The 20,835-nt window shown below is 50.5% G+C and overlaps 1 protein-coding gene across 1 annotated transcript; it reads left to right on the forward strand.

Annotated features, from left to right (window-relative positions):
• Positions 1-1,434: 1,434 nt before the first annotated feature.
• LOC143362296 (uncharacterized) lies at positions 1,435-10,897 on the forward strand. Its single transcript, XM_076802326.1, has 3 exons — positions 1,435-2,590; positions 7,987-8,168; positions 9,947-10,897. The coding sequence occupies exons 1-3, from the start codon at positions 1,741-1,743 to the stop codon at positions 10,163-10,165; spliced, it is 1,251 nt and encodes a 416-aa protein (XP_076658441.1). The 5' UTR covers positions 1,435-1,740; the 3' UTR covers positions 10,166-10,897.
• Positions 10,898-20,835: the final 9,938 nt, after the last annotated feature.

The raw sequence follows: 20,835 nt of genomic DNA on the forward strand, positions 1-20,835 counted from the left end.
TATCGATCCCCTTGGCCGTTGGGCGGACGAGGTGGCAGCGCGCGCGAGACGGCGCGCGAAGCGTTTTGTGAAGCGTTTGCGAAGCGTTGCGAAGCGTTGCGAAGCGGCGCGGCGGAAGTTCGCGCGATGAAATTTACGGCTCGAGCCAATTCCGCGCAAATGGAAGAGCATCTATGAGGTTTTATTCGGGGGCCCCCGCGTTATCGGCATCCCCTATCGGCAGGCATTTGTTTTTGCTTATCGGGGGGTGAGGTGGTGGAGAGAGCACATAGGCGAGAGTCGACTATGCTCGCGTCATGCTCGCGTTCGCGGGGTCCACCGTAAATATGACGGACGGATGCGACGATGGGATCTCAGCGCCAGCCACCTCGTCAGAACAAACGAGCGACCGTGCACCCCCAAAATCTCGACGGCTAGCTCGATTTAGGGGGATGAACGACCGAGAGCCGAGAGAGCTACAGAGCCGAGGTCTGAGGGCCGAGACCGCTGCTTCGACGACCAATCGATACACCTGGCTGCAACAGCTAACGAAATACCACGGGAAAGAGCTGTCCCAGCTATGTACTTTCACCCCTCTCTCCTGGATTCATCCCTTAATCCACTAACAGTTTTGCTTTGGCAGCCCCAAATGTTCCATAAAGTTGAAATTATTTGTTTGGTCAGAGCGGTGTCTTGTGCTGATCCTAAGTAAATTTCATTCGCCAATTTCTTCATCCCTGCACAGAAGCATACTCCAAAAACACACCACCTCTGGCAAATTTGACCCAATGAAGGGTTCTCCGAGGATTCCAGGGACCCTCGGAACACGATGCTCGTCTACGACAGCAGCTGTAGTTCCGAAACTACTCGAACAACACCATAAAAACGCACGAAACATGATAGAGGCAGGATCAATAACAGCGGCCGAGGAGGAGGAGGATGAGGAGGAGGATCGAAAATTCCCTCGGCGAGTCTGCATTTTTCGAGTCTTAATCACCGGCTCTAATTGGTCAATTACGCTCATTACCGTCTCCGATGTAGAGAAGCGAGTCGCGCGATAAAATCTCCCCCTCTCCCCTGGTCTCTCGCAGGGCCTAGTTGCCCCCACTTTGGCTGGTCGACGGTAATCCCTGCCCTCCGTGCCTCCTCTGAGAACAGGCTGGTGGCATTCCCGACGAAGAAACTTATCCCTGACAGGAAAAATCGGTGTAGAGTCGGTTCCGCCGCCGGAGGAAGCGAATCGAATAGGGCGGGGCCGGTCGAGGCCCACCCCCTTTCGCTCGACAGGCCTCGCCCACTATCCGATTTCCCCTTTCTCGCGGCGTCGCCCCCTCCCTCGAGTCGTTCCGTCTCTCTCGGGACAACGGTGCCCCCACTAGCTCGGCGCCTCCACCCGCAAAACGAAAAAGTCGGAGCGCCGCGACCGGCGATGGTCAAAGTCAGTCCACACGGAGAGCTCGAGTCGAATAGAGGCTAGTCAGCAGGTCAGCTGGTTGGAGATCCATCGATCCGTCGATCCCGGCACCTGTCAAAAACGCGCGACAGACCCAGTGACGATTTACCCGAGCCGTTGACCCGTGCACTCCCATCCTCGTTACATACACTGTACACGGTGACAGAAGAGCTAGTGCACTCGTTCTAGCTGCAGCGTACAGTTTGTGAGCACCGACTTTCTCGGGACTATGAGAGACTAGTCAGAAGAAGACCCGACGGCCACAGTGATTCAGTGAAGAGCATACGTTTTCTTTCCGCGGTCTGAGAATGACAGTAATCAGGATGACCTCCCCGGTGACGCCTCCATCGACCAGTCCAGGCTCGAACGAGGCCCAGGCTCCGCAGCCGACCTCGAAGCCGGTGCACCGGCTCAGTTTCTCCGTCGCGGCGCTTCTGGCTGACACGAAGAAGCCGGACACCCGACGGGAGACGTCCTCGGTTTCACCCAGGTCCTCGCCGGTCAATTCCTACTCGCCTGTCAGACAGGAGCAGTTGATCGCGTCGAACTTGTCGAGGTATCCGAGCGAATACAGGACAAGATACCTCTCTGTGTCGCCTGGAATCAACGATCCAAGAGCGAGACTGTTCAACGCGTGCGAGACGAAGAGTTCCATCGACTCCAGACTGCTCTCCAGGTACTCCGAGTCCGAATCCGAGAGGATAGGGTCGCCCGGTAGCAGATCCACGCCCAGGACGATCGATTACATTGCTCAGACCTCGACGGACTCGGTGTCGACGTCCGACGTCGCCTGCTCCAAGGTGTCCACCGGCAGTCAGCCGGATTTCGGATCGCAAAGCCCGAGGAGCAGCTCTCACGAGGCCAGGTCCAGGTGCTCGGAGACAGAGGATGTCGAAGAAGATGATGAAAATAGTCTAGTCGACGTGGAGGACCTGCAGTACCAGCATCACGGGACCAGTCCCACGCCTGTCAGACCTACGCCAGCGTACATCGGAGGATTTTCCAGCCTGGGGAACATCCCTGGCATCCCACCGAGCCTCCATCCGGCGGTTTGGGGCGGCGGACATCAGGGTGCAGCCGCAGCCGCAGCCGCTGCTGCCGCGGTTGCCACCGCCGGTTTCTTCCCCTCGCACTTCTCCCATCATGGGCCCCTCAACGGTGAGTTTTCGATAGAAATGTTTCCTCGTTTCCAACGCATCGTTCACTAGATTTTTCGTCTTTTTCTACTGGACAAAAGTCAATTCTTCGAGTCGAGTCCGACTCGAACCGCAAAGATTTAACACTTTTTAAGATATACTCGCAATGGTATTTTATATAGATCCACTGGTCTTCTTATAGCACCAAATTGCACGAGTTTCGATTGAAATTTTTGCATTATTTTTCATTGTTCCTTATGATGCGAACGGGGTGTAATGTTTTGCTCGTTTTGCTCGTGTCGCCCAGCTCGGTCTTTGGAGATCGCTATTTGCCATTTGCTAGGGCGACGACAACCGCGCTCGGGTCGCCTTTGAAACCACCCTGGCCGGCGGCCAATCGCGACGCGATCTTTGTCGTGGGATTCTTTTCGTGGTTCGCGTCGAGCCCAGGCCCGAAACTGGTCCGATCGTAAACTCGTTAAGCAAGGCAAGCCAAGGTAGAAGGCAAGGCGAGGCGAGATGGCCCCGACCCCGGCCATCCGGTCTGGAACTCGCCGTTGATCGCGAATGCGTTCTTCAATGAACAACCCGACGGCACCCGGCATTCTTTGCTTTTCTCGGCGTACACCCGGGTATTTTTGGGAGGACCGCTCGCCGACACGCTCGGACGGAAGTCGGGTCAAACGAACGCGGACCCCGCGATTCCTTTCCTCGTCTATTTTCGCGTAACCGCCAAACGCCGATCTTCGAGCATTTCCGCTCGCAGATTTTACCCCCTTCCTTCCTTCTTCTAAAAAAAAAAAATAGACCTACCTCCCCACTCACAAGTTACCATTTCAATGACTAATTTTACTAGCCTGCGGATCTTTTGCATCAGGCAGAAGCCAAATAAAAGAGTCCACTTTTTCACCCGCACAGTTTTGTTATAAATGCATAGAATTTGCAGAGTCTAATTCCATACGAAGCGATCGCAGACTTTAAACGAGTATAGTAACACAGTCGGCGAAAACTTTCTCCTGAATCGCCACTCGTTAATCTCGAGTAAACGGGGAAAAGCTACGGAAGACAATGCCGCGCGGATAGCGGAGCCTGTAAGCAGGGAAGGCGAAAAAAGGTTAATGGGCTCGAAATTAATTGGAAATCGCGTCGTCGCGGGATTCCAGGCCAATTACACGGCGCGCGGCCGAGCGGTTCGAGAATATTTCCGAGCGCGGCGGCACTGCGACGACATTTCAAACGGTCCCCGGTCGGTTTCGAAAAGAGAATCGACGGGCTGCGCGCGCTAATTGATAAATTGAGACTGTCGATCAAACCGCGCGCGGCTCTCCGGCCGGCGCGGCGTGTGCATTTGCAATTCAATTCGCGCGACACGAAACCTACTCACCTAAAATCACCGGGAAAGGAATGCAGTTCTCGGAACACGCGCGCCACTGGCTTCGCGTCCCGCCGGATGACTCGCCGCGATTGAATCATCGTTAACACTAATTATTGAGGTCGCGGCTTGATAATTGCGAAGGGGCTCTCGTTAAAGAGGCAATCAAAGTTTTCTCGCGTCGTCGTCGTCGTCGTCGTCGTCGACGCGGCGAACGCACGCAGACTCGGCGCAGAACGAACAGTGACTCGGTTCTTGCCGAGGCGCCGAGGAATCCAGACGACACGGACAATGGACGATTATTGGGTGGAAGGTGTTGCAACCGAGCTGTAGTCCTCTGCTAACTGGTCCGCGCTAGTCTCAACAAATCCGCTATTTTATTACCTCGTTAGCCAATTTAATTGGGTCCTCTAAACACCTACTCTCTACTTTAGAAATTCGAGCTTGATTAGAACGCTCTGTAGGCGAGAGTGTACACTGGAGTCAATCAACAGGAAATCTGTACTCACATTATTAAAAATATTTAGCTTGAAAAGGCTTGATTTGATTTGGAACAACCTGTAGATTGGATGAACCAGAAGGTTGTATGGGATCACCATACATAGCATGTTGGGTGAACCTTAACTTTCTTCAACATTTCCTCTCTTTTGAATTTTCAATTGCCACCTATAACTAAAACTAAAAATCGCATCGCTTCCTTTTATCCTAAAAAATTTACAAATTGAAATTTACGACCCCTAAGCAGGTCTGATTTGTAATAATTTATAATCGAGACTCGGAACAGGATTTTCCTCCGAGAAAAAATCGAAGCTCGGCGTATTTTTTCCGGCGACAATGCGTAATATCGCGTCGCGGCGTGGATTCAGCGTCCCGGTATCAATTTATAGATCATTGTTGGCCGACCGCGCCGCTATTTAGGGAGCTCCGCGGGCGGAATACAATCGACCATAATCGCGAGCCAGCCCGAAGGCTCACCGGGACGAGTGATACGGGGGAAACGCGCGTAATTTTGAAATATGGCCTCTCGCGGAGGGTGCTCCCGCAGATTGCGCAACCCTTGAAACTCTTCGTCTCTCTCCAGCTTGACTGTTCTCGCAAAAGGGGCGGTGGTTAGGGCCGGGCTGAAGGGTTGCGATAGCTCAGAGCCTCGAACAGCTTCTTTATAAACCTGTGAAAGGACCTCGGAACAGTACGCGTCGCCATGTTGGCTAGGAAAATCATTTTCGTACGAGAATCGACTTGTAAATATTTGATATCCATTGTACTTTTCATTTGTCAAGATATAGCGATTATTGTCGCCTAGCCTGCGGGCATAAATTTCTATTAAGAACTGTCTAAATATTCAATATTCTCGTTTCTTAACAGTATACATCGCGCGAACAACTGTTTACATAGGAGAATCGACGCGCAGATGTTGAATATTCGCATTTGTCAGGGTAGAACGGTTATGAGTTGTTATCGCGGTAGTCCCGGGGCATAAATTTCTATTAACGGGCCGAGTAAATCCGCGCAGGCCGCTCGTTATCGTGGCCGATCGGCTAATAAGAGCGCATTAGAAATCGTGGTCCATGAAAACGTGTTACGCAACGCAACAAAGAGGCGGCCCGATCGGACGACCGGGATTTCACCTTGCCTTTTTCTCCTTCACAATCGCCACTGTGTTTCCGATATCTGCGCGGGATCAGCTAATTATTTCAGTAATTTGCATGAAAATCGATACCGAAGGGGGTTGGTTTTTTACGGTGGCGCGCATAAATCAGCGCATTCCGGCCACCGATGCATTCAACGCGTTCCTTTTCCGAGCAACTGGAGCAGCTTCCACGAAACCACGGCTTCTTTCTTCTTCCGTCGACGCGTCCAATTACTGTTCCCTACATGGAAAAATCTCGGGGAATTATAATCGCGTTATTAGGCGCTCCTACGTGCAGATTCAAATCGTCCGGAGGCTTTCTAGCACGCTGATAGGTTCATTATGGCGCGAGGAAGCTCTCGAACTAATCGCAAACGTGTTTCGATAAACGATTCTCTCCGATAATCGCATGAAAAGAATCCGAGTCGCGAATGGAACGCGCAAATTAGTCGCAAGTTAACCAATTTTTATCGACAAGTATACGAAAGGTACTTTAACGAGCATTTCAAAGAAATTCATAAACAAAGTCACAATTCGTATTAGTAATTTATTGTTAAGTTTGGATAATTGAATTTCTTCCGTGTTCCACTGATTCCAATCGTTCCTCGGGACTGGTCCCAAGGATCGAGGCGAGGTGTCCGCGTTTCCCTCGATCCAGCGATCAATTAGGCGAGCGGAAACGCGCCCGGTGATCGGCCGATGGGATCGCGGAGCTATCATTTGCAAAACGTTGGTTGCGCAACGATCAACCAGCGATCTACTCCTCCACTCTGGATCATCTCGCCGGATCCACGGTATCTCCCGGGGATCAGCTAATTATTTCGAATGCGCATTCCCGATCGCCGAGCCGGATTAAAATCGAGCGAGCCGCGTTTTTGGCGGCCGTAGAAACAAACCTAAACGAGCCGGACAGCCAGAAAGGGAGAGGGAGAGAGAGAGAGAGAGAGAGAGTCTCGAATACCGAGACTAATTGGGATCCTCGGAGAACGAGAGAAGAAGCAGATTGTTGAACACTGTGGCTTCGTTTTTGTTATGGATTCAATAGTTGTCGTACGATTCCCCTTCTAGTTTACGTTGTGCCAAGTCAAAATGGAATTGTAGACTTCAATTAAAACGCATAGAAAAATTCACTCTGAAAACTTGGCAAACTGCAAATCGAGGCGAGAACATTTTAAGAATTCAAAAGGCTCCACCATCAGTCCGAGAGTCTCCGAGCCCCCGAAACATCAAGATGGAACCCGGGGGAGGCCCGGGGGAGGGGATCGGTGAAAATTTGAAATTCAGAAGCGAGGCGGCCTTTTGTCTCGGCCTCGGTTCTCTCTCGTTTCTAGAGCCGTCCGCCTCCGTTCTACAAATCTGTCAATTGTCTCGAGACAAATCTCGGGGAATATAACCGATATATTCTGACGCGATCTCCTCTCCCACCCCCGGGAGAACGAGGGAGAGAGAGAGAGAGAGGAGGAGGAGGAGGAGAAGGAGGAGCTGTTGTCGGTGTTTCGCGCTCGATTGTCTCGGCCCGTTGTATGACAAGCCTTCTTGAGTCTCCGGTTGAATCCTCGGGGATGATTTGGTTTGTCATCGAGCCCTGTTCGCAATTTGCGACCCCTCCCTCGATGCCAACTGTTCGGGCTCCCTGTCCGTTGATTGATTTGTGATCCTGATTTTTATCCTTTTTACAATAACAAGGCTTCTCCTTGGTCAAGTTAGATTTCTCTTTTAGTTCTTCTGCTAATTGTGGAATTTATTAGGATATAGAAGCTCTGCCTTTTATGAAAATTTCTGAGATTCCTCCGCCATCTATTTTTAAATTGATGACTAGAAAGATACACCTGGAGAAGCGTAACGATCCCATGCTCGTATTCGGTCGGTATACTTAAGTAATTCAATTTCGTCAGAAGAAAAGCCCCGCAAGAAGGCCGAGGCCTGTTTCCAGCGTCGTCTGGATCGTAGAATATCGGGGCAAAACGTTCGGGGCAGGTGATGCAACCGAGGTCTTCGTGATCTCTCGGGAAAATCGTTCGGCAGGCAAATTATTCGTCGACCGCGTAAAAGGCTCGGGGTAACTGTTACGTGTACACCTCCGCGCCCGGAACGATATATCCTCGCTAATGAATACAAGCGGTGGCGTTAGAGGAACAATTCGCGGCCGGGATCTTGCGGTCGGCCGGCAAAAAGATAATGAGGCCGGTTTGCGGGCGCCGCGACCGGTCCCGCCGGGAAAATTATGAATTGACCCCTTTAAAAAGTCCTGTGCTCCCGCGATCCCGGCCACGGGCAAAAACAGGACGTTGCGGTCGGCACGGTGTTCTAGAATAAGAACCGTGTCTATGTGGAAACGCGTCTCCGCCTCGCCGTTGCGAAACTGGTCAAGAGAGCTGTCCTCCGAGCGTGAACCGTCTTCCGTTTTCGGTTACAGAGAACGGAGAACCCGCCAAGATCAAGTGCAACCTGAGGAAACACAAGCCGAACAGGAAGCCCAGAACGCCTTTCACCACGCAACAATTGCTCGCGCTCGAGAAGAAGTTCACCGAGAGGCAGTACCTCAGCGTCGCCGAGAGGGCCGAGTTCTCCTCCTCGCTTCATCTCACGGAAACTCAGGTGAGAACCCTTTCTCTACGATCCTTATTTCCCCTCGAACCTCTGCGATCTTCCGTGCATCTTCGCCTCGGCGATATTAAATTTCTGTCTCACTCCAGTCGGATTTTTACTTGTCTCCTGGCAGAACACGGAAATTCACATCGACTGCATTCCTCTATTTTCACCGTGGGTTAAAGGTTGAGAATGACGAAGATAATTAAAGAAATGAGTCATGTGTATATTCAGTAGACTTTGCTTGAAATGTTTATCGTAATTCTGAGTCGATATAGTAGGCCAAGGGGTTAGGCGATTTTTATATGGCTTGATCGACAACAGGCTGATTAGACTGTTGACAGACGATCTATGCAGACGATGTACGGGCATCTGAAGTTGTAGGCAACTGCGGATTTTTATCTGAAGTAGATATTGTTTGCTCTAGTAAAGATTCTTTCTGTGCTGGACGATCTTTAAACGCTTCGCCAAAGGCTGAAGACGCCGAGGTAGAATTTTACCGGGAGCACTCTGACTCGGTGAAATCGTCAGCTCGTTCGCTCCCGAGAGCGATTCCCGCGGGCGAGAGATTTCGGCGTCTAAAAGCTGCTCGGCTCGATTCTGTCAAGTTATCTCGCGTAAACGCGTTTCCGAGCGAATTTGCCAAGAGTTAGTATTGCTCCGTTCGCTGGCGACAATGCCGGGCGTAGAATGAATCACCTCGTTGACGGACACGCGGACGAAATAGCGTCGGGCAAGAGGATCGGGCCCGGCAACGGGAGAGGGAGAGAGATACAGAGCGAGTCGAGAGATAATTGGTCGATCATCGCGGACCATTGTCGGACGGGTTTCAAGCAATTTGTAGTCTATTAATAAAATTACCGTGTTTCTTCGCCGGCAGCGACGGATACTGCACGCTTACGCGCGCTAATTACCCCGCATCTGGCGAGATCTGTTAAGTGCGGGACCCTTGACTCGTGAAACACGCGCGCGCGAGTGTGCGAGCATGCGAGCCGAGCCGAGCCGAGCGAGTATGCGAGCGAGGGCATACGCAAGAGGGAATGAGAGAGAGAGAGAGAGAATGAGAGAATGCGAAAGCGGTGAGAATAAAGGGAGCCGGCCGGCCAGTCGGTTAACGCCGCTGCTAAATGAGAAACGTTGATCGTAAAACGTAATTCTGGAGATTCACCGACACCGTTCAAAACTAACGCCGATAATAAACCGCCTGTCGAGGGGTCGAGGTCTCGTGAAACAAGGCGGGTGGCAGCGAGATCCATCCGCGCGGAAAAACTACCCGAAATTATAGTTCGTGCGGCAGATGGCCGGGATATTTTCGAGCCGAACCAGCTTCTCTGCACTTTAGGAGACGCCGGAGAATGTTTCAACTTCGCGTGATCCCCGCGAAAGAACGTCCACCACAGAATTTCGTCGACTCTATTGCTCTTGGTAGTATCGAACCTAGATATACGATCTTTTGTACAATACATAACTTCTTAAATATAGCTTTTGAACATTCTTCTCCCGATGCACTGTCAGCCGGGATTTCTGAAATCCGCAACTTCCGACGGTTGGAACAAGGTTGCAACCGGAAGAAGCGTTTTTGCGTGTCTCTTTGTGCTCGGGACAAAGACGGTATCCACTTTGGCGATCGATTGAAAAGGGGGCCTTCGGTTAGCAAGGAGGCAAAAAGTATAGAGGGTTGGTGGTCCGCGAAACCGCGAGCGCAACAAAGTGGCGTGACATCGTGCAGCCTGGTTGGTGGTGTAGCGCTCTCGAGTACAAATCCGGCCGTTGTCTGATTGTTGCAGGTGAAGATCTGGTTTCAAAATCGGCGGGCGAAGGCGAAACGCATGCAGGAAGCCGAGATCGAGAAATTGAGGATGTCGGCGGTCAGGCAACATCACACGGCGCTGTACGGGTCCCATCCGGGCCTGCTGGGCCCGGCGAGCCTCTACCCGGTCGGAATGCTGTCTCATCCTGGTCTGACGCCGCATCATACGATTTCTCAGCACCCGTCCAGGGAATGAAAGCCGGTAGTGATCCACCAAGATCCCCTCCAAAGAGACGATTCCGCGTCGCGAGGAATCGTTCCTCGATGAGCAATCGGTCGAGGCTGTGCCTGTCGAACGAAACCAGCCTCGGATTCGGTTCTCGGCAGACTTTCCAGTTCTGCAAAGTGTCCGAGACTGTGAACAAATTCCGCTGTGAACGGACATGCTTCTATGCCGAGTCAAGAAACACGATGACGATGGTGAGCTGTGATTTTTCTGGACGATCCAAGAGAGAACACTGAGAAGAGGCTGGAGCTGGAAGCGGAGAGGAGCCAGGAGAGAGTTCTCGAAGAACTGGACCAAAGTTAGGACAGAGGGCCTCTGTCGACAGAGGAGCCGTCAACGCCAGAGTTCTCAGACTTCCCAAAGTCGGAAATTCCGTGCCAAGTGGTGGGTACGCCTCCGATCGAACTTCTGATTTGCCCCCCGGCGAAACGTGAATCTGTGCCAATCACGCTTGTACATAACTCTGTAAATAACAAACGGAATGCGAGCGTAGCCCTGTGTAAATACGAGGAGGCTCGAGAGCGTACGACGCGAGCGTAGCGTAAGCTCGGCACCGGAGGGTGCCGTTTTCCAATTTTGTATAAATGTAAAACCGTCGCCGAGAGAGTAGAAGAGTCTATTTAATAAATCGTATCGAACGAAACGTCTGTTGATTGCTCCCGATCCTGGGAATCCGATCTTGATCCCTCTCCTTGCCAGAGATCGCAGCCAACTGAATTCCGACGGTGCCAAAAGATTGTTGGACTGCGGATCCAATTTAGGGGCCATACAAATTAGAATTGAATACAAATTGAGCATCCAAGACTTAATAAACATATTAGCTCAACAATTCATTTCTCAATTTGTGCTCGGAATTTATCCAGTAAGTCTATTGCCAATATTTTCTCCAGTGAGAAAAAGAGAGAGAGTCGCGTTGCGAAAATCCAGGATAGCGTTAATTGCCGCTCGGGACACGGTGTCAACGAGGGATTCGCTAGCAGGTTCGGCTAATTGAAAAGCTCGTCGATTCAGCTGTTCTGGCCGGCGGCGGCGACTGTTTCCGTATTGGCCCGCGATTAGAAAGTCGGAATAAATTATCCGGCGGCAATTAAACGGCTCCGATGTTCCCCCGTGGCTCTCGATCGCCGATAAATCGAACGAATTTAGTTGCTCGTTAACGGCTAATAATCCGGCGTGACGGGCCGAGCTATACACGGGAGTTTTGGTCATCCGCGCGTAGGGAGAGCCTTAACGAGAGAGACTCCGAGAAATTCGATGGAAGATACATACACGCACCCGTGGTGTTTCCGATCGGTTTTTTCGACCGAGGAATTCCGTGTACGAACGTCGACAATTTGTCTTTCTCGACTGGCAAGCTGGATTCGTTAGGTCCTGCCTCGAATGCCAGCTAATCAGACGGTCGCGCAATCGTGGGCCGTTTTCAATGGACGCATTGATGACGCAACCCGAGGAGAACTCGGCGAAATTTCTTTGATCTTCTCGAACAGGTTCGGCGATCCTCGGACCGACGATCGATGAGCCATTCTCGACAGTTTGCAGATACCGGGGTCGGAACCATTAGACGTTCCTAATTGTTACATTAACCCTCCGTGACGTTCGACGTTCCAACGATTCAGATAGAAGCCTGGAATAGTCAAAAAATTATTCGTGAATATAAACGCAAGCCAGCGTGCAGACGGTGGGTTAACTTGAAGGACTTCTTGATTAAAAATGTATTAAGCGGTTCGACTATGACTCAACCATGAGCAGATGGACCGTGAATCATTTTGAAAAAGGTGCGGTAGGTGTGACTGTCGATAAACGATGCGCTAATAAAACGACTAATGATACATCGATGCTTGCGATTAATGTTTCCCCGAATGCGTGTACAGTGGCGCGGTTTATCGAAGTTAGTGCGCCGACCTTGCGAACAAGAACGTTTTCTTTCTGCTCGGCATCTATGAATGGAAACATTTCAGTATCTCTGTTTGCGTAACTTTTTTTCGCGTTTAGCATAAATGAAGTGTAGTTCAGACTAGCCTTGCGTCACTGTCCCCACTGAACGATTGATTCTGCGGTTGCTATGGTCTTCGAAAACCGCGGTCGAAGCAGCTCGAGATAAAATCGGAGACGTCGCTTCTCGTTTCGAAATGAAATTTCTCCGAAACCGAGGTCGATGGAGGAAAAGCGCGGGGGAAAAAGGTAAAAAATTGTCGAACGGTGTAGTTGGCGTTACAAAAAGGAGGATTGGGTTTGTTGGGGCCCGATGGCAATCGACGCCGTGGCGTAGAGCCCGTTTAGGCGAACGTCTGGCCCGTTTCGGTGGCACTCTGTTGTCCCGCGATTACGTCGCGACGATTACGCGGAGCAGCCGAGAATGGCGTCTCTGTGCGTACATGTCGCGGGAATAAATTAGCCGTGGCAATTAGTTTCGGAATCGAGCCACCCCGGGCGGCCGGCGCCACCATCTTGATTGCGCCCGTGGAGAACCTTTAAAGACAGTAGCCAGCACTGTTTGCCGAAAGGCCCGAGCGCCGTTCGCGCGGCCTAATTAGCGATGCCCACCGAGATATCGCCAACGTACGCTAATAATACCGAGCATAAATATTCCGAATTTTTTCGTCTGGTGGCCCGTCCGCTCCTCGAACTCCCCTCTCTCCCTCTCTCTCTCTCTCTCTTCGTTCCTCTTTCTTTCTTTGCGGGAGCATCCTCTCCCGATCGCTCGCTAATTTCTTATTGTTATCTTATCACGCCAGCTCGCCTCCCCGCCGATCTCATCTACTTGTAATTGGTCACGGTCGCTGCCTCCTCTCGCGATCCTTCGAGCATCAAATTGTCTGCTCGAGGATTTCAACCGGAAATCACCGATACGGGACCGGGTTTTATAGTTTCTTTATTCGGGGAATTAGCTCCCACAGAAATATTAATTGAACCGCCCAGACCGTTTGCTAAATCGATCGATCCTTCCTCGTCCTGCGTCGAGGCTGATTCGCGTATTAAGCACAGATTTTTAGAGAAAGTTCTTCGAATTTATGTCACTCGGTTAGGCCCATCGATTGAAAGGATTCATTTGGAATAGGAGAGGTGTTAAGCATGAATGAAGTGATTTGATTGAGGACTCGGCTGCCGGTTCAATTTTTGGAGTCACGACCATCGTACCGTTCTTAACCAGCTCCCTATTCTGTGTCGCCCTTCTACCAGCACCCTAATCGGACCCTTTCACCCCTATCCTCAGACTCGACGTTAACTGTCACCGCTAATCGAGTAGCTAAACAGCCATGATTTGTTGGCCGCGTTCGGTTTCACAAGAAATACGAGTCACGATTGAATTAGGATTGATAAAAATCATGAATCTTCGGCGACGGCCAGAATTGATCGATCGTCCCAACAACTTGAACTTCTCTATTCGAGTTTAACCCTCGAGTGGTCTTCCAAATCGAATTACAAAAGCGTAACACCTCGCTCAGCTCGTTTCCTATGATTCTTCCGAGAAAAAGAAGATTTACAATTAAAAAAATGAGGAATCCTAATAACGAATCCGACGCGATATTATATTTAATTAACAGGGGGTTCAGGGTCAATCGATCGTTAAATCTCGGTCCGAGAAATGTTTACGCTGCCCAATTTCACGGTGAAAGGCTCAGCATCCAATTAACGATTCCGAGTTTAATCAGATTTTTTGCCATGGACGAGCACACCGTGTCGGGACGGTCGAAAGAAGAGAAGCGAGGATGGAAAAGGGGTGGGGAGGGGGCTCGCCCCTGGACATTTTAATTTCTCCGTTTGATGAACGGGGAACAGAGGCCTCGCGGTGCTATCGGCGTGCTTATCGAACCTGCTGCTCCCTCCTCGGTTCCCCCAGTTCGTTTCCAGCGAGTCATCTCCGGCCTTCCGCTCGGTACGCCTGAATTTTAATCGCGTAATTAGTCGCCGGTCACCAGAGATTGCTCGGTTACCTGTTTTGCTCGCCGTTTCATGTAACCAGATAACATCAATCAGATGATATCGCCTAGGCTACCGACTCGCGCTTGTTAGGCCTAACTACGAGCCATAGGACGCGCATCATCCGTTCAGGTTAATGCCGCATTATCTTCCAGGGGCTACACGCTCGATCGATAACCGAGCGACCGGGAATTTTGTCCGTTTCCGTCGTTACAGGTGCGCGTCGACCGGCCACCCGACTAATTAACGACGTCTTCCGATTGTCCCGCGCATTTCACGCGGCCGAGACCGTCTTCTGGAACAATCGGATTTCAGTAATTTTATCTTGGAATTATATGCGAATACAGAGCTTATTTTCTCCGACACAAAGACAATAAGATGTCTAGGAACATTATAGAGCTTTTCTCTGTTTCCTCTAGCATTCCCACGCACCGAGCTTTGTCAGCCGGTTTCCCCCGACTGCCATAACACCTATCAGAATTTAAATCGTACAATTAGCCGATGGCCGTTGTTTGCTGCCCCGGTATCGGCTACCAGGTAGCTTGTTAGCCCTAACGACGAGCAACTCGTCCGGTTCGGTCGTTCGTTTCTCGCGCGACTCCCGAGGTTTCCTGAAGATTATTTTCGTGCGAGATAAAAGAAGGGGGGCCCCGGGTCTCTCGCTGGCCCACCAGTAAAACCGTTGCGCTGGTTTTATCTCCCTGGATCTCCGGATCTGGAAAATCGCCGTTCGGATCGATCTTTCTCGCATCGATGCGCCGATCTCCGCGATTTCACCGGCTTAATAAGTTGTTCGAAGGTGAGAAGGAGAACCGGGACGGAATGAAATTCGCTATAGCTCGGGTCACGACGTCGCGTCGTCGCCGGGATTCCTGGAATTTGCTCCGCCGCGGCGGCCGCTCAATAACCCTCGGAACAGCGAGATGGCCTCTCGCGATTCGAATAATTACATAATTACAAGAGCGTCGGGGATCACTCGTTAGTTCTGCGGCCGATCGTGCGACAGACCTCGTTGTGCGCCGCTTAATTACCGATAAGATGATTTACCTCGGAGCTCTCGTACCCTCCGCTCCGAGTTTTCGACCGATTTAGACTCTCAGCTATCACTGACCCGGCCAATTTCGAGAGGATCTCCGCTCGAGGAAACGTGGACTCGATCCGGCCCGATTTTAGCCACCGTTAATTGGTTCGGTGCCGGCTTTCATCCCCTACAAATTCACGCAGAGACGCAATTTGGGAGCAATCTGATTCATAAATGCGACCGAACTTGTTCCTCGCTTTTGTTCCATGAAACAGTGAAGAAAAATCTCACATCGATTTTATCAGCAGGCGGTGCGAAGGAGAGGCTTCGATCTTCGAATCTGTGGCAGTCGGCAAGTTAATAATAAAAATGAAACGGCCGGCACGGGGAGAACGTCTCGAGCCGACGGCGCGACGGCTGCGATTTCTTGCTAATTTCGCATATTCGTTTGAGCGATTAAACTCGAGCATTATATTTTACAGGCAATTATGTTGCTACGCTTATCTGGCGCGGCTGGTTCGCGATCCATGCGAAATAAAACCCGGTGCATTACGAATGCGACCAGTTTTTTCCGGAGGGGCGCGGAATGTCTAACGGAGGAAAGCGCGCGGGGGTTTATGGTTAATAAGATTTTTAGAACTTCAATAAAGTTTAAAGTCGCGTTCCCGAGAGGCATAATTGACCGTCAACGGGCTAGATGGACGATTATAACGGACGTGGACGTCGAAGGAGCCGCTTGTACTCGCGTGCACGTACACGCGATCGGCCGTCCAACACGCAGCACGGCGCCGAAATAATCTGCAATCTGTATCCTCGCGTGTTTTCTGCCACGCGGTTTATCGCGATCATTAATACACCCTCCGTGGAAGGAATTTATCGGCAGATAATTAATTTCGTTGCATAACGCCGCCTTTAATCGGTCATTAAGGCCCGGCCCGAGCTCCGGCCGCGTTAATTCGACAACGGGTGCCGTTTTATTCCGATATCGACGCCTGCCAACGCGAAAACGCTACTTTATTGCTAAATGTATCCGCCGCCGAGCGCGACACCTATTCGATAATTAACGCGCCTCCCGCCGGTGATTATTAACTTGTGGTCGGTCGCATCTCGCGACGACTCCGCAACCTGTTTGCTTATTTTATACAATTCTCGGAAATAATTGCCCTAATGGGATTTCGCATGAAATTTAATCGACACAAATCGTACGGAAGAAAAACCTCGAATCTTGTTAAGCCCCGTAATTGCCGGCAATACGTCCAATTAAAAGTTTATGATTTACAGCCGAGAATTTCTTGCCAATCTTCCCGGTCGAGATGGCAATTTCTGTCGCGAATCAATCGGGTAAGTATAATCGTTTGTGTTAGGATTATTAATCGAAAGATCTATAAATCTGTTTCCGATGTAGCAAAGCTGTCGAGGGTCTGTCTCGTTAGCTCGACGATCCAGGTTTGCAAATTAATTTTTATGTCGGCTTTATGCGCGCCGATTCGATTTCCGGGCACCCGATTGCGTCAATTCGGTTTTGATTTACGTACCGATCACTTCCTCCTGATAGAAGCGTAGAATCCAAGGTGTATTTTGACGAATCCCGAGGAAATTGATGGTCCGCCGCAGACATCGGTCAAAAACTCCTCGGGTTTCGGTGTGCACGACGGAATTTTTGGCGAGCCGAGAGATTTATGCTACCGCTCCTCGGGGACGAAATTTAACGAGCGTTAGAAATTCTTAGAATCCGCCGGCTTTACGCTCGGAGATCGGACACGCGATTCCACCTGAAATTTATTTCGACGGACCCGTCGATTTCTGCCGGTTAGTGATTTTCAGTGGCCGTGGATCGTTCGGCGGAATAATTCCGACGATTTATTCGTCCGCGACGGGAATATGTTTACAGAAAATAATTTCAGGGTAGATACTGTATCTGCGGCTCCCCCGTACGCTATTATCTCCGGCTGTTTTTGTAGTGTGCGACGCTGCTCACAGAACCAACACAAAGGATCCAGAATTTTTATTAATTAACGCGATAATCCCGGTGGGGAGTTCTTTCGCGTTAACAACCAATTATATTTCACCCGATAATTGATTATTCGAACGCGTTCATTTAAAAATAATTTCAGATACCGTGTCGCGAGTTGCGAGTTGCGAGAAACGAGAAAAAGTCTTCCGAAGCAGGAAAACTACTCGCGCGAGCAACAGAAAGAAGGGGGAACAGGATCGCGATATCTCGCTCGTGGCAAATTAAATAAACAGCATCGGTTTGTAATAGAAAAATGCTCGAACGATAATGGGCACCGACATCGCCAGTCGAGCGATTTCACAACACGATTTGCAAAAACAAACACCGGCTTCTGCCGGTAATTTATCGGCACACTGACCTCGTTAAAGTCTCATTGATTCACGTGGATCGACTATCAATTGCGCAACTATCCCCTCTCCACTCAACGATCGCCGTAATTGGTTCCGTCGATCGAACGGTAAAAGTAATTTCCCTGGAACCGGTGAGCTATGCTCGCGAGGAACACTCGAGGATTACGCAACCCCCCCGGTCGCTAATTATTATTAATTAACGGGACCGCGGTAGATCCGCCGGCGAGGAAACCGTCGAAGGTGAAGAGGCGAGCAAAAAATTAATTAGCATTTTGATTGGCTCCGATCAGCGAAAAGAAGCAAACTGTTGGCAGTGTAGAGAGAGAGAGAGGGGGGGGAAGTGACAGAGTCGGCGAGATAACAGGCATCGAATAAAAAGATGACTTCTTCGACACACCGATGTATACTAATTCGTTATGTAACGAGTGTTTTTATGCCGCTTATGACAGCCAACGATAGGAATATCAGGCGGAGCTCATTTGCCGATTCGCTCGCTAATTATTCTCGCTTACGTTAATTACGGTGTAAACAATTTCGAGTCAGCGATTGCGAAACCGTTCGATCTATCTCTCGTTTTCGGAAATGCCGTTCGCATACGTTTGATAGACGAGCGAAGATAACCGTGTAAAAAAGAGCCGGGAGATAAAACCAGCCGGTCAATGTTGTGTATGGCAACGAGAAGACGACGTTCCGAAGCGAGCGCGGCAATTTATTTGCCGGAATATTTATTCGATAAGGTGTCGCACGGTCGATCGTCTTCGTTTCAATCACCAATTTTAATTGATGCAAATTTCACTCGCACTCCCGAGGCTATTTCTGGAATACGTTTCTCCTCGGATGGAGTTATGATCGTTGAGAAAACACTTCTGTTACGCTTCTCCGGTGAAAGGAAATCTTCTGGGTCACTCGTAATCTTCTCGATCGTTCTTACGGGTTTTTAGACACTTTTTGAGGTGATGGGGAATCTTTTCAAGTGGTATCTTTGGGAGGGCCTTGCGAAATTAGAGCCCCTGGAGAACTAAGAGGACCTTTCAACGATCCCTCGATATTTCAAAAAATGTCCTCGGGATCTCTCTAATGGAGCCTGAGCAGTCTTTAAAAAGTCATCAAGGCCTCCCAAGGTATCCTGCAGGTTATTCGAGAATTCTGAGGACCTTCGAAAGGATCGTTGAATTGCGAGGTCCTAAAATTCCTGGAACGACTATCGAGGATTCTTAATTAGTGGCTAAATCGTTCTGAAAGAATTGTTGGCGCGCAACTCATTTATCAGGCCACGGCCGATTTAATCGGGAGCTCTGTATGAACGTTAATTTAGCCGGGGCATGCGTGAATCGATCAACGGCGTTAATTAATATTCTCCTCGCCGCGAGGCTCTTGTTAAAGGACAAGGGGAAGTCGCGCGTGGTATGCCGGGGCATAACAGAGAGTGCGAACGACAAGGAGGACAAGATGTGTTAGCCGGAAAAGAAAGAAGAGAGACGCGTCGCGTCGCGTCGGCGAGCGTCAAACGGGCTCCGGTCTAAGTTAATCCTAAACCGGTTATGAACGCATTGATCATCGTGATATCTTTGACTTGCTAATTGGAAGGATCAAAGACAAATATATTTCGTCGAGGAGAAACAAGAGAGACGACTCACTTAAGGGTTAATTGTTAAATTGGTGGACCGTGACGATCGCTTCCATCGTAAATCAACTTACGAAACACAGCCGCCGCGCTGTCCCGTGCAATCTGTGCATTAAGTAGCCGGAAAACGCAATGTAACTTCGCAACCGTTAACCGTGGATACTGCAACACCGCTCGGCTCGCGTCCCCGTCAAACTGAAACGTCATCAGCCCGCAATCTTTAATCATCGCCACTGTCTTTCTTTATCCTGTCTTCTTTATATGTCGCAATTTCTGAGGAGCCCAGAGCAAAGGAGAGAAACTTCTGCAGGATTTCTTGAACAGCGTAATCTTCGAGGTCTCGTCTTCATAATTTTTCGGTGGAAACGTCAAGCGGGAATGGCCTCGGGAGGCGTACAGTCCAATCCGAGCCCCTTCGATCTTCGTTAAGCTGGAAGCTGGTCCAATGAATCCATCAGCGACACGTCCCACGTCCCACGGGCTCCGGTCTCCTTGATACTGGCAAGTTTCTATCGGGCCATTTACGCGACATAACGCGCCACCATAATTTCCCGCAATTTATTCGACACGAGGGACGTTCGCTGAATTGTTACCCGTGCACCGCCTAAGTGAGCGCAAAGTGGTAGCTCGTGTAGCTGGCCGTAGGTGGCCGATACGAAAGCTCGGTCGTGTCGTAAACCACGCGTTATTATTGTTTCGTCCACGGACCTACCCTCCGCATTACTGAACTCCCGGGAAAACCTCTCGGAATCAAGACCACGGCCCATCGTTATCAAAGCATCGTAAACACCGTGCCACCCCCTCGGCAATAATCCACGCACTTCTTCGAACAGTTTCCTCGTTTCGCAAGAAAATCTGAATGCGACACGCAGAGAAAAATTACAAGCAAGTCTTCTTCGGGAAGCTATCGACCGTTGCGGGAACGGTGAAAGAAATCGCACAGCAAGGGCTTGATGAACAGACAAGTTTCGCAGCCTAACGAACTTTCCCAAGAATTACAGGGTGGAATCGGTCCTCGGATGTTTCTCGAAGCAGCGATAGGAATCTCATCAACCGCCCGGGATGGAAGTGGCCCGGTAAATTATGACATTCCCGTCCGGATCATCGTGGAGCATCGTCGGAAGAAAAAAGAAGCTGTTGCAGCTTTGTGCTGCGCGGCGAAGAAAGACGCGTAAAAGGGAGCAGCGACCGGTTCATCGGTGCTGAATGCTCTCGTGAAAAGTCGCCGCGATAATAAAGAGTCTACACGACGCTCACCTGAAAAGCCCGCGAGCGGAGTCCATCCTAGGCATTGTGGCGCCGGGGGGAGTGCCGGAGAAAAAGTCAGAGAGGGAGTGCGGGCCCCATTCAAGAGATTTCGAGGCACGACCCAGTTCGAGTGCCTCGAATCCGTGAATGCTGGCCGTGTTCCAGGGGATGAGACGTCTTATTCCGTGGAATCAGAATCGGCAGAGTTCATCGTCGCGTTGCGAACGATATTAACTCCCGCTTCGACGCGATTGTCCGACGGAAAAAAAGCAGCGGAGGCGGTGTAAAAACCGGGAGGGTCGTGCACGAGTCGATGGACCCGTTGTAGTTACCCGCTCGACCGAGATCTTGGACCTGACTCCCGCTTAATTTCGGAATAAAGTCTGTCCGCGCGAGCCGAGTTCTCACGGTGGCTGTAAACGCGAAGGAATGCGCCCTTTCAGACTCGGCTCGTCAATTTTT

The sequence above is a fragment of the Halictus rubicundus genome, chromosome 16 (genome assembly GCF_050948215.1).
Source record: "Halictus rubicundus isolate RS-2024b chromosome 16, iyHalRubi1_principal, whole genome shotgun sequence".
Classification (NCBI taxonomy): domain Eukaryota; kingdom Metazoa; phylum Arthropoda; class Insecta; order Hymenoptera; family Halictidae; genus Halictus; species Halictus rubicundus.